This window comes from Notolabrus celidotus, chromosome 1 (genome assembly GCF_009762535.1).
Source record: "Notolabrus celidotus isolate fNotCel1 chromosome 1, fNotCel1.pri, whole genome shotgun sequence".
NCBI lineage: Eukaryota > Metazoa > Chordata > Actinopteri > Labriformes > Labridae > Notolabrus > Notolabrus celidotus.
In genome coordinates this window covers 26,156,962-26,171,198 of record NC_048272.1, presented here as the reverse complement: position 1 = coordinate 26,171,198, position 14,237 = coordinate 26,156,962, and the positions used below count along the sequence as shown (strand labels likewise).

Sequence of the window (14,237 nt, the reverse complement as noted above, 5' to 3'; positions counted from 1 at the left end):
GAGTAGAATTAAGTCAAGTAACACTTGTTGCTTTCTCTTTTAAATGACCTGTGTGAGGATCGGAGGAAACAGCCCATAGTGTTAACTACTTCCTCTTTGACTTTCCTTTTTTCATGTAAATCCTGATTTCAGTCTCACCGACAAACACTTGAAATGGCTTTGTTATTACATTCAAACCAATTATGTTATTATGGCTTGTTATAATGCGATTACAGATCCTGATCCCGGTGATTGTCCCTTTAAGAAGCAGTGAGAGTGAGTGGAGGTGGTGCGGTGGTTTCACACCCCGGGGTGGGAAACATGGGCGGGGTCAACCACCGCTGACTGACAGCCGCTCACAGGCTTCTCGAACACCCTGATGCGCGAGGAACTCGAAACGACCAATGAGGTTGAGGCTTAACCCCGCCCATTGAGCCTGAACAGCCAATCACTGTGAGCCAAGGGAGGAGCTTGGAATCGCTGTTGTGCATCCAACGTGGGACTACGGAACGAGGAGCACCCAACGAAAAAGAAAAAGTAACTCAAGAAAGGAAAAAACTCATGGTGGTAGTGCACGGACGGAAGGAGGGGGGACTCTATTTTGCCATCAATTGGATCGTGGAGATTTTGTGACCACAGACTGCACCTGATAAGCTGTCGGTTGGGTTCTTAGAGAGGACCCTGTGTTTTTCAAACTTGGATTTATCGAGTTACAGAAGTGCTGCGGAGCTCGGACGATCTGCAGCGCTCGGCTTGAGAGAGCAACACCGGAGTTTTCAGGCACGATCCCCGCGGGTCTTAACTTATTCGCTACGTCTTCAAGTTTGTAGTGGACATTTCATAACTGCGTAATAAGTCACTGTAACTATCTGGTGAAGTTCTAAACACTTGTTTCTGCTGCTGTGTTGCTCAACAGTGATATTAAACGCTCTCCGGGCACAGTGTCCTTTAACATTTTGCTGTTGCATGTTTTCAAACATGTTACCAAAAGAAGCTATCCCATCCAGAGAATAGATTAAGCCCTTTATGGATGCTCTGTTTTGACTTGAATTTAAAGTCCTTTGTGGCCTACTTTTGCTCGTTAAACTGTGAATCACCTTTGATTTTTTTTTTTAGCCCGCGTCGGTCACAGGAGGAGAAAGTTGGACTGGGAACTTCTGTCCGAAAGACTGATATCACGATGGAAAACGTGTTACTACACCACAGTTTATGCTAGACTCTGTAACACGAAAAGACTCTTCATGTGCTGTAAAAGGCATTTAGTTTCCTCGAAGCTACATTAATATTCACAGTTTGTGAGTACGAGGAGAGAGAGCTCAGCGGCCGCGCTATTAAAACTGGATACAAAATGGCGGCGTCCCTGGGACGATTTGGATATGTTTCTGGTTTTGTTTTTTATTTAATTTTATCGCTCGAACTGTTAATCAGTTATGGATCGAGTTCAGACTTGCCGTGTGCCCAGAACTGTACATGCAGCGAGGATTCAGTGGACTGTAGTGGCCTGGAGCTGACAGCTACACCTCTGGACCTTCCAGTCCGGACTGTCTCCTTGTAAGTAAAGTGCTCAGTTTGCCCTTGCCTATTTATTGACCAGCCCATAAAGGGGGGATAGAGTTTAAAAATAAGAGAAAAGTTCATTACAGGAGAGAAACACAAACACTGCAGACCTCGTGTCGTGTTGGGCTTCTCAGAAGATTGAGGGTATTTTTTAGTTGTACATTTGAATTGCATAATATTGTCTATTCACTGTAGTAGTGAAGTGGGGGCAGCTGTAAGAGTACCTTTATTCTGTCTTCATAACAACTCCTAGCAGATTATCAGTATAAAAGAAAAGCAGTTCCCAGGTTACAAATGTTATGAACACATTGCATTGTTCAGCCAATTCATGATCACGTTTTCTCCTTTCTTTATAACAACAGAAAAACAGGCATGATGTGAACCTACAAACTGACTAAATGTTTAATGATGTAATTCTAGTATTTAATGTTTATTTCAGTTTGACACATCAGGTGTTTTCTCTGGTTAAACTTTTTGTTTGTGGCACAGGGACTTACAGAAAAGTAAGAGGTGTTATGATAACTACAGGGACTAAAACAAATGATTCTCTCAGTACTTTTAGTTTTCATTGAATGGTAAAATGCATGGAGGGACATGAGATATTAATGGCTAATAATTTATGCATATTTTTTCTTAGATAGATCCCATACATTTATAACGCCTCTCAGTGTCTCTACATTTCATAGATATTTTATACATTTCAGTAATATTAATTAAATAAAACCTCAAAACTAGATTACATTCAATAGAATATGAATTAGTCAGTATATCTTTCTGACAACTGGATGGTAAAAAAGCACATTTATTTTATCCCAGGTTAGCGTGGACAAACTGTCCCATCAGGAGGATAAAACCAACATGTCACAACAAATAGTCCTCTCCTTTATTCAGTCAGATTTATGACAGGTATTACCCTAATTCCATTTTCTGTGTTGCCCACCGCAGTTCACAAATTGCATTTCTTGTAAATTGAGCTGTGATTCCTCAGGATAAGCCTGACAACAATCGCAGCCCCTGTCTGCTGGCTCATTGAGGAAATTAGACAATTTGAGGCATTTTTATGGGACATCCCTCAGTGTTTAGGGAACTTCAGCACTTATCAGGCTAAATGACACAATTTATTTACTGACAACACAACCCTCTGTCCTCCCAATCTACATTTTGGCTCTAACCGCACTTTATTGCAGCCACTGTGTCCAGTGGCAATTGTGACAATTAGGCATCCTGTTTCAGAAATTTCAGCATGTGTTTTTGTGTGTGTTTCTGGGAATGTGGGGTTAAAGACCAAAAGGCTCCTTGGCTCCTTGGTTCCTGTGTTAGGTGGTTTGTCTTCCCCTGGGAAGTGAGGAATGCAACTTTTAAAAAGTCCTCTAAAAACATGAATAACAGCATTTGTGCTCGGGCAGCCTCATTGCCCTAAAGCACCACTTAGCCAAGTTCAAGTGCAGCCGCTGTTTATCATGCGAGTACACTGACACACAGCGTCTCCTGTCCCCATGGACAAACAGACAGGACACAACCACTGAGGTACAAATGTCTCATCTGAAACAGCTGCTCTAAAACGTTTGCTTTGTGTCCTGCATGAGCTTCGACTCGCTCCAAGTCTGCTCCTCTTATCTCAGCCAAACCTTATCGGTCGAGATTTAAGGACCCGCAATCTCGCTGTTTTCAAAGGGAATGGCTTTATGGCTTTGAATTATCTTATAAAACACCTTGGTTGCATTTTTCCACTTGACTTGAGATAGTCACACTATGTTGGCAGGTAACTCAAAGAGAAGCAGCTCTACTCCTCTGGGATCTGTAAACAAGCCAGATTAGCTGATGATTACTGTAAACCCAAAGAGACAAGTATGGACCATTTCACATGTGGCCCAATGTGATCCCATTATAGGTACCTCAAGCCAAGTCCGGTCCACTTTACTGGATAAAATGATTCGGAAAAATGTTATTGTAGTTTTGGAGTGCTGTTTTTCACCAGACTCTGTGTGTGTGTGTGTGTGTGTGTGTGTGTGTGCGCTGTGCATGTGGGTGTATGCTACTCTAAAGACTAAAAAAATATGTAGTACTTCTGCAAAGGAAAAGTTGGCCTGACAAAGGTTAGAGAACAGTGCTGCAGTAACAGTCTTATCCAGTCAATAGAGGCACAGGGACCTGGCCTCAGATAAGAGGAAGAACATGGATGTATTCAATGAAGTTTTCAGATTTGTTTTTACAGAAGTCTATGTGGTTTTTTCCAACTCTACCTACACCTGAGGTATCACAACCAAGTCAAACCAGGGAGGACTCAACAGGGTGTCACAAGTACTGAAGTGTAAATCACAAATGAATGCATGTCTGCACAGGGTTAAAACAAGCTGTCAGTTAAAAGTCACCTATGCAAACTCTTCTTCTTCTGTCCTCTGTGATATAATGTGACTAAAGGGCTTGAAGGGACATCTTAATGATTGTAACCACCTGTATGTAGAATATGACTGTTAAACAAGTAACCCAAAACATGAGTCAGCATGTACATCAATAAGAAATCCCCCACTTAGTAAAACGTGTGATTTGTATTGCAAATGTTGCATATTTGTGTCCCTCTGTCCTGTAAAAAACGAACAAAAAAACAGCTCAAACGGAGATACAAGCACATGGAGGCATCTCACTTTTTATGCCAGTGAAGATGGATAGTGCTGTCAGGGATTTGATGCAGTTATCTTAATTCAAGGTCTTAAATTTGGATGGAAATAATCACTGGAGAGTTGTACATCAAGAAACAGCATTTTCACAGCTGCTCACGTTCTTTAAGAGTCCACAATGATTATGTCAATGCAAATATGACAAACTGAACTTCTTTTTCTAGGATGCTTTAGAATGAAAAATTGTTCAAATTTACTCCTCAGCCAACAAAGGAAGATAAAACAGTGTTTATACCTAAATGATTACAGCTGTATCCCCTTATATTTTGGTTGTAGATCAAACCCCAGTGTGTGCTTCTCATGGTCCAGAAGAAGCATTATGCTCTCTCTTTTTTTCCCATTCTTAGAATAATTTACCGCAGCCTGTTATCCCCCTTAAATGAAGATAAACAAGGTGGCATAAAGCGGGTGATAGTAAGTGTCACCTCCTACTCTGAGGCCTCTCCACTTTATTTATATAGCACATTTAAAAAAACAATAAAGTTTGGTAAAGTGCTGCACAGTGAGGTAAAATAAGTTAAAACACACAGAACATAAAACGCTTTCAGAGAATAAAATAGAATAAAGTGAAAGAATCATGATAAAACACTTAAAACAGCTCAATAAAAAAAATATAGCTCAATCCACAGTTTGGGGGCCACTGCTGAGAAGGCACGGCCACCCCTGGTTTTCAGCCTGGTCTTAGGGACCACAAGAAGCTGCTGTCCTGTAGACCTCAAAGACCTCACGGGAGTGTAGCTTTGCAGGATGTCGGTGATGTACTGTGGGGCGATTCCATTTAAAGATTTAAAAAACAAACAAAAAATAGTCACTTCCAGCTACTTGAAAATGTATGAATTCTTCATCAATCTGTAGCAATAATGTTGCTACAGGAGGGGGGGAAAAGCAATAACAATGCTGTCTGCTTGTGGAAATATTCTCCCATCAGGATCCTAATTATGAAGAGAAAATTGCAATAATAAGATGTAAAACTGGGGTCATGGATGAGATATGTAGAGCAGCAGGTGTTGAAGATAAAACAGAAATAATTACAGTGTAATAAGAGCTTATTACACTATTGATTTATTAAAGCCATCTTTGAGTTTGATGTAACAGGCTTTTTAAGGGGAGCTAGTGATGTTATAAAGGGCTGTTCTAGCTTCTTTTAACCCTCTGCACTCATGCATGTCTGTGTCACTCATGTCCTTTGCTGTTTGATTTCAGTGCCTGTGACACTGAACAATCTGACCGCCAGCCTCGGATGTTTGTCATTTTTCTCCCCCTGATTGATGAATAGCTGAATAACAGTCAAAGCAAGTTTGCCCTCACACAGTCGCATATTCCCTCTCAAGAGTGGGGCCTTATCACATTTGCAGCCCTGGTAATGTGTATAAAATGCATTTTTGCCCACAGCACCACAGGCGTAATGGGATTTTGCTAGTAAATAAAAGCATGAACGTTGCTAATTTTGGCTGAGATTGCTGTGGTTGGATAGAGATCAAGCAGATACAGAGTGTCTGTTTGCCAGCGCCTCTTTGTCTTTTCATGCAAGATTATAAAATTCCTTTTGTTTTTTAAAATGATAAAAAGCTGCACTTTTTATGGGGCAAGTCTTTGTTGTTGTTTCTCATGGTTCAGTTCTTATTTCACAAGTTTTCTATAACTGGTAATAAAGCAAAGAGATGCCTGATCTTCAATGGTCTCCTTTGTTAGCTAACATTTCTCCAGTGGTTTCCCAAGTTTCCCCAGTGTGTTTGGCGTATACCAAACTTTCTGCTACAGCTAAACCCCAAGCCGTAGCCTTAAAACCCCACGGCACAGCCTTATTGGTAAACACCATCCCCAACAGTTGGTTTTGGCTTCTCCCCTCAGGATATGGGTTTGTGTCGGTGGTTTCCTGGCAGGAGCTCAAAGCTCAGCTGGCTGCTTGCGGACGGGTCTGCAGAGGGTGGGGCTGCGGATCACCTGGCCTGGGGGGGGGATACGTGGGGGAGTAGACATTTTCCGCCCACTGCATGGAAGTGTTTTGTCAATGTCACGGTCTGCTGCCGCTGCTGCCTCCAGGCTGGTTCCACTAGTTGGTGAAAGTCCTGTCAGTGGTCAGAAACCTCAACCACTGTCACACATGTTTTAACACACTGAGGGAAGCCAGAGGAAATGAAAGGGTACAGCTCTGTCACATATTGTCAGACACAACTCCTTTCTTTTTAAGGTTTATTGATACGCAAGCACATATACTAATTGTTGGTATCCCAGTGTGTTCTGTCAGGGGCATTTCTCACTGCAGAAAGCCTTCTCCTCCTCCCCCTGCTTGAACAGGTGAACATTTCAGCAGCAGCACTCGGCAGGGCTGAGCTACTTGTGGTTACTGAGGCATTTCTAGCTACGCAGCCTTGTAATCTTGTGGTATTGGGGGTTATTACACTGTGTTTGTTTATTGTTATAGTTTCCCTAGCGGTGTAACTTGAATGTCCTCTTGCAGATATTTTAAAGTGGTTGGAAGGCTTCAGGGTGATATTATCTCTGGCACTGATTTGTATCAGCTGGTCTTCACTCTTTCCCTCCTTTTCAGACTGTTTGGTGTAAAGAAGGACAGTAAACGTAGAGGAACTTCCTGTATGTCAGTTTAACGCAGCAGTCCAGTATGTCAGTTTAACGCAGCAGTCTAGTTTTTATTGTAAGTGATGATTTTTTTTTAAATCAGATTGAGAAGATTCATGCAAAACTTCACATGGCTTATTCACAAATTAGGAAGGAACAGCTAAGGTTGAGCCCCTGCTCTAATAACAGCAGATAAAGTCTGACATTAACATGAAGATATGGGATGAGCTCATGGCCTCGCTCTGGCTTTAATGACAATCAAACAGCTGCTGCTGCAAGTCATTCTGCAGGAATCCAGTCAGCAGAATAGATGGCTCTTTTGTGAAGACACTTCAGGGCGCCAACTTTTTTTTTTTCCACCCCCCCCTCCCCCCTTAAAAGTCGGTGTCTACAAAGTGGGCTTGATCGATGAATCATCTGTGAATTCTCTACATCTGGTAAGAGTTTGGAAATCTGGAGAAGATGTTCAAAAAAAAAAAAAAAGTGTGACTTGGATGGAGTGGAAGAGGTGCTGTACAAGTGAAGCAGCTTCTCCCAAGAAATCAAGCAGTCTTTCAAGATGTGACTTGAGCTTTGAGTGAGATCAGCCTGTTTTTTTCAGCCGCTGTACTTTCTGATACCGGAGAAAGGAGAGGCACGTCAGAGCTCCTCTGTCTAGACAGACGCACTTTGGCATATGCAGTAAGATTAAGATAGCACAGTCCAATATTTAGATGCTGGTTTCACCACTGTCTGCAGGGTAATTGTTGCAGAATTATGCTCTGAAAGTAAAATAAACAAGAAGAAGTGACGACCAATCCTGTCTTCTGCTCTGCTTTGAAGTCGAGCATAAGGTTAAGCCTCAGTACAGAGACATCCAGCTCTTATGTTGTTTTTTCAGATTGTACAGACTCATTTCCTTTTACACATAATGAAGTAATCTGGGACCATTTATAACAAATCACATTGTTATCACACGAGAACCATGCAGTGTTCAATGCAGGAGCATGTTCCCGTGTGTTTGGAGAGTGTGTGCGTGCATATACAGTAGAAGCCGTGTGGACAACACAAGTGTGATTGCACTTTTCATCTGGAGTGTCCAGGCTGGCGTCGTCAGGGCCCTGGCCATGGGTTCACTCACTGCCTCGGGCCACTGTAGAGCCAGTTTTCCCAACCTTCTCCCCTGTTTGTTTGGAGTCCCTCCCTGGTGCTTCAGCCCCCCGAAAACCAGCAGCGTGAAGAATGGTGCTGCACATGGCCCCAAGATGTGGCCCTTCTTCCTGCCTCAGAAAACTTCAGAAACTGAGTCACGCTTCCCTCCTAGCCTGGCTGATTTCAAAGGCTGGAGCGACTCCTTTGTTGAGTTATGGGTGTAATGGTGTGTGTGTGTGTGTGTGTGTGTGTGTGTGTGTGTGTGTGTGTGTGTGTGTGTGTGTGTGTGTGTGTGTGTGTTTGTGTGTTTGTGTGTTTGTGTGTTTGTGTGTGTGTGTGTGTGTGTGTGTGTGTGTGTGTGTGCTAAGATCGTACATTAGTGGAGTTTCTCTCCAATTTGAGCTTATCACGTTTGTCATTATTACTGCAGAGCTTGTTGGTCGGCTTATGCTTTTAACCTTGTCAAAGCTGATAAGATAGACGCTTTGTTCTGCCCGTTTCCTTCCTCTGTTTGACTTGTGTATAAAATGGTGGCCCTGGGACGGGTGTTAGCTCTGTGTACACTCTCACTGCAGTCGACTGGCTATAAACTGGGCCTTAATGACAGGAAGACTGGTGTGTGTGTGTGGTAGTGTGCGTGTGCCTGGCCCCGCTGACACTCAGGTTATTATTTGACTGGTTTTATGATGCTCTGAAATCGACCACATTAAAGGCCCTTTGTCTCACAGCTTGACTACAGAAGGCTCATCCCTGACATCACTTCACACTTGGAGCGGGCAAAGTTCACTCTGCATTTATGTGCGATAAAAACAGGAGAGATAATGATGATGAATCTCCATGTGTGAGTTACCCCGCTCTCTTTACCTCCCTCCCTGTGTCTCCCCCTCTCCCACACACAGACTGTGTGCTGACTTACAAGCATAGTGTCATACGCCATGACATCACTCCTGTACTTCCAGCTTTCCTCTACTCCCACAGCACCCATAACACAGCTATTTTTTTTAAAGCCTTTTAATGAGTTTTATATGTCGGATCAGCTTCTCGGTCCAGCAATGACGCTCTTGTGCAGGCGCTGAGCCCCATTTCTCTTCCTGAGACAGTTTGCTTAGTCAGACGGGCTTATTAGGAGTTTATCACATTGTCTTTTTTAAGGCTTTTCCCGGCAGGCTTACAGTGAAGCTAATGCTGCAGATTGCTCACATATCCCTCCAGTAGTTTGCTGATTATCAGTTGATCTTGAGAGCATGATTAAAAAGAGAAGAGAGGCGATTTTCAGAAGTTACTGAGGTCACAGGTTGCATTTATCAAACAGTCCTTTAATCCAGGCCAAGTTATGAATATTCATAATGATGAAAGGGAAGAAGGAAAACAAGGGACCTCACTGTTGAAAGGCATACAGTTATTAACCAGTGATAATAAGAGAACATGTGTATGGATTTAGCAGCAGTGTTATCGGTTCAGATCTAGCAACAGGTGGTTGATTATTTGTTTGTTTCTGAAATCAACAACTGTCTTTGTATTATTGTGTTGTAACCAGTGTTAATTTCGTTCACGAAAATTGTGACGATAAATGTTCGTCAAAGACTGCTTTTTTCATGACAAAAACGAGACTATGACGAGCTGAAGTGCTTCACTGATAATAAAAACTAAGACGACAAGACGATGACGAGATGAAAACTTTAGTTGCGGACCTTTGGACATTAAGAATCCATGTTTCCCCCACTGTGCGTCTAATCTTTAGAAATAAAAGTGATGCATTCCTGTGACAGACTGAGTTATTATCTGAGGGGCGCAGTGTTAGCTTGGTCTCTACCTGCAGCAGGTGTGCTTTATGAACCAGCTCTCCCCGCCTCCATGCATCTGTCTCATCTTCATTGAGGATTTTTACACCCCGGTGTGCGTTAGTGACAAAGACACAACCGGGGAACGTCTGTTTAATATTTGATGTTTGGCGTTTTTGCCGCTATTACCGTAAAAAGCTCAGACACATTTAGTAAGTTAGTTTTGATCAACTCCTCGTTGTAAGATGCAGATGCATTTAAGAGTGCCGTGAACTGACTGTCTGTCCAGTGCGCCTGTCACTGCAGGTACATTCAGGGACCATCGTAAAAGTGCAATACAGCTCTTTCATGGCATTTACTGTGAATCAAGAGAATCAAAATTTCTTTCTAGTGGTCACATCAAGAATGCTTTCTTTTGACTTTTTGTAGGGAGAGGCTAAATTATTTAACTTAAGATAGTGCTAAAGGAGTGAAATGTTGACTATTTGAACACCTGGTATAAACCTGTTACCAATATCTGATCGACTACATGAATTATTTTAAAGAGAGAAAATGTTCTTTCAAAAATCAAAGACTAAAATGTTTTGATTTTTCGTCTACTAAAACTAGACTCAAACTATAAAGGGCTGAAAAGACTAAAATTTGACTAAAACTAACAGACATTTTCATCTAAAGACTAAGACCTGCCAAAATTAACACTGGTTGTAGCCCTGTGCCTGACATCCAATGCTGAAGCATCCCCCCCTTGAATACCTCACTGTCTCTGATTGTTGTGGTCATTGTTTGTATCATGAGGCGTTTGAGTTGTGGAGGCTGGACGCTAGGGTGGGGGACTGGAAGGTGGGAGTGCAACCATGTCTTTGTGCCAGACCAGCCCCTTTTTTCTCCTGCCTCCCTTTTGCTTTCCGCGTCTTCAGATCTGCCGACCGAGCCGAGGTTACGCTGACCATGCTGAAGTGTTTTGTTAGTGCAGTTTGAAATAGAAGTGAATGTTCTAATGTGATTTATTCACATTCGTTGAACTGTTTGAACTTGTATACAATGGCTTAAGGGCACTTGATGCTGAATGGCTTGTTTGTTTTAGTTCAATTAAAATGAATTCTGTCACAGTCATAACATGGTCATCAATAAAGATTGTCTTTTGAAAGTAACATTTCCAATGATAGCCCATAAATGCTCACCTGGCAGCGTTGCACAAGTCTGAAAAGTTTGCCTTTGGTGAGAAAATGTGTCTTTGGCTCAATGTGCAGCCTTAAATTATAACACACTTTGTCTGCTGCAGAGCCTTGCAGAAAGGGCTTTTGACTTTAATCCGTCTGCCTAATGTCAAACAGTCCTGCCCATTTATATAAAGTAGTTGTACTGTACAATAGAGCGCTGTGTTTGCAGCATTAAAGCATGCTGCTCTGTAGTGTTTGTCATGGTTAATCACAGGGACAGCTCAGATCTTTACTGTACTTCCTTCTCTTGCTGGTGGGATTGTTTGCTGTGAATTTTGGAAAGTGGTTCACTTTTGCTGGGTTGTTCTCTGCTGTCACTTTACAGTTTGACAGAATATCTAGAAGCTTCGGCGATCTCCTCAGTTTGGTGTGATTGTTCCTACCATAGACTGTAAAAAATATGGACGTAGTATCCGTGACGTCACCCATCTCTTTCAGAAGCGCTGTTTTGAGACCAATCGTTGGCAGCAGCCATATTGCTGCTGTCAAGGGATTGCGACGTAAAGAGGCGGAGTTTGAGTCTCCTAGCCAACAGCTACCGTGTTCCCGCAGTCAGCTGTGCCTCTTATTGGAAGACTCGTAATCTCAATATCTTCGAAATTGCCGCTTTAGAAAAAAAATTCACCCCCCTCACAGTGAGAGCTGATCGAGAAATGAGCTATCCAGACTACACTCGTCTTTTGTACCAGGCTGTAAACATGTTTATTTCTGCTGCAAAGATCGTCTTTTTACCCATTCATGTGTATGTGACTTCCAGTACTTCTGAAACCAGCCTCAGGCGGATCCTCAATGAACTGCAGTTTTTAGCACTTCCGCATTTGACTCATATTTTTAGACCAGAGGTTGCTGCTTGGTTCCTACACGTTCTTTTTTTGTCTGCGCCTCTCAAAGACCCAAACTCTAATGACTTCTAGGCTTCTGATCCTGACTTGGCAAACTGCGTGATTGCAGGGTCACTTTCTGGAAAGCATTAACCTAGCTAAGCCCCCCCCTTACCCACCCCACCCCGTTGGATGGGGGTGTGTTGAAAGAGAGGGAAAGCGGCGTTATCTGCATCACTTTATACAGTAGGTGTTAAAACGCTGTGAAACTTATCTAATCTGATAGGCAAGAGAATAAATCGGGCCTGCTGAGAAGGAGACAAAAAAGGACTCAGTTATGTAAACATCATAGGTGACTGAGAAAGAGGCACAGGCATGCTTGCATTCACACACACACACACACACACACACACACACACACACACACACACACACACACACACACACACACACACACACACACACACACACACACACACACACACACACACACAAACACAAAAGACCAGTTTTGTTTGTTGCTGTGGCCTTTGGCACCAGCACGGTAGGTTTGGCTCTCAAATGTTACTTGCCTTTGTTCAGTTTTTCCCTGGTCTGTTTTTAAAGCTTCGACTTTTCTGCCTTTGACCTGTGTGATGCAAATTTCTCTCTCAAGATGAAGTTATTTAACTAATCTGTATTTGCTTGAAACGCAAGGCCTACTGCATTTCTTGACCTTTTTATGCCAGAAGTCGACTGATAATAAGTGCTAAAGACAGCTCTGTCCCACGTACAGCTTGCCTGTGTGTGTCAGGTGTGTGTGCCGATGCTGTGTGAATATCTGTTCCTTCAGGCAGAGTCAGCCCGTAGGACAGCCGTGTGATTTTTCACTTAGCTTCACCATAACGAGGTAATTGCCTCCTGTTGCAGGGGACGACAATTTAAGTGATCTAGGCCGCAATGGGAGGTGCCCCAGTAAAAGGATCATAACATAGACACACATGCTCACCTCGCTGTCAGACCTGTGCCTGGAAGGCAGACACATGCTCTGCTATTATCTCGTCACACATATACACACACACACACAGGGGGAGAAAGCTCTGGGGAGGGAGACTGTCATTATCTGCAATCAAGCACAGAAGACAAGAAAGGGAAATCTGTCAAGTGAGGTGGAGATTGTGATTGATAGGAATAAACTGGATTTAAATGTTAAGTGTATACAATAACAGTCTTTATGGACAAAGCCTTCTCCCTTTCTAAATAATCCGTTCTCTCGTCTGAGAAATGTAGATCCATCTAGAATGAACGGCCTTTTGCAACAGAGTTTATCCCTTTTCTTCCCCCTCAGCGGTCTTTTAAGGCCGCGGTGGGACAAGAGGATGAGGAATGTGTTGCATCAGGTAAAAGTGTCCCCAGTCTCTGGGAACAAGCAGCCATCTCTCGGCAGGCTTGTGAAACATTCCTGGGCTGTCTCTCACGTCTGGACAGAGGGGATGGAGGGGCGGGAGGCAGGCAGGCGGCTCAGGGCTGTGGGCTTCCTTTGTCTCGCCCAGCCCTAACCCCGCCACACAAACACAAACACCACTCTCACTGCAGCCTCCCCTCTGCCAACAGGCCGGTTGTGTGCCAGCCTGTCAGGAGGTGTGTGTGTGTGTGTGTGTGTGTGTGTGTGTGTGTGTGTGTGTGTGTGTGTGACAGAGATAGCACTTGTTTATGCGTGAAATACTTTCATTTGGCGTGGGAAGCTCAAATCTGAAATGCAGATGTGTGTAAGGTGAACACTTCACATGAACCCCCCCCTCTCCTTCTGAGTCAGTAACGCTATATCAGCGGACAAATCACTCTAATAAGCCAGCAAGTGCCAGCTATTAAATACACTGTTAGCCTAAAGTGCAAATTGACTGCTGCAGATGAATAGCCTGTGGGTTACGTTTTGGAAAGTGAGCCAAGAGAGAGGCACTCTGTATCGATAGTATTGATCGTGCCCTCCTTGAAGGCCGGCTGAATGGATGTACTGCAGTATTTTCAGGCATACTTAATGTGGACGGGTGAGGCTGTTTGTCAAGCGGGTGAGATAGTTGTTGATATTGATCATGATACTTGTTCAAACAGCTGAGAAGTGGCGATGGGAAATGTTAGAAGAGTTATGAAATGATGCATTGATGATATTTTTCTAACCTTCCTTTTCTTCTTTCAGAAATCTTGGACACAACAAGCTGACCTCCATTACTGCTGAAGCTTTTGAAAACCTTCCCAACTTGAGAGAGCTGTAAGTACTCCCTGATAACTTCAATGCACATCCCTGTATGTGTGTTCAGCCTTCTCAGTCACTTAGCCTCAGTCTTATAAAACATGTTTTTTATCAATGACACAAAATTCTGACCAACTTCCACACTCGCCACTCTACTTCCTGGTAGCATCCTCGTATGTGTCGCCTTGAACTAAGTCCAATTGAGAATAAAGTGGTGGTTTTCTATATTAAGCAGCCCCTCCACCACCCGATACTGTGAC

At 43.1% G+C, this 14,237-nt stretch overlaps 1 protein-coding gene across 1 annotated transcript in view; it reads left to right on the top strand.

Moving 5' to 3' along the window:
• The first annotated feature begins 356 nt into the window (after positions 1–356).
• Positions 357–14,237, top strand: part of lrig1 (leucine-rich repeats and immunoglobulin-like domains 1) — a 39,912-nt gene continuing 26,031 nt past the window's right edge. Inside the window, exons 1-2 of the mRNA XM_034686804.1 lie at positions 357–1,530; positions 13,924–13,995. Coding sequence (XP_034542695.1) covers positions 1,328–1,530; positions 13,924–13,995 — 275 coding nt within the window. The 5' untranslated portion in view covers positions 357–1,327. The remainder of the gene's footprint in view (positions 1,531–13,923; positions 13,996–14,237) is intronic.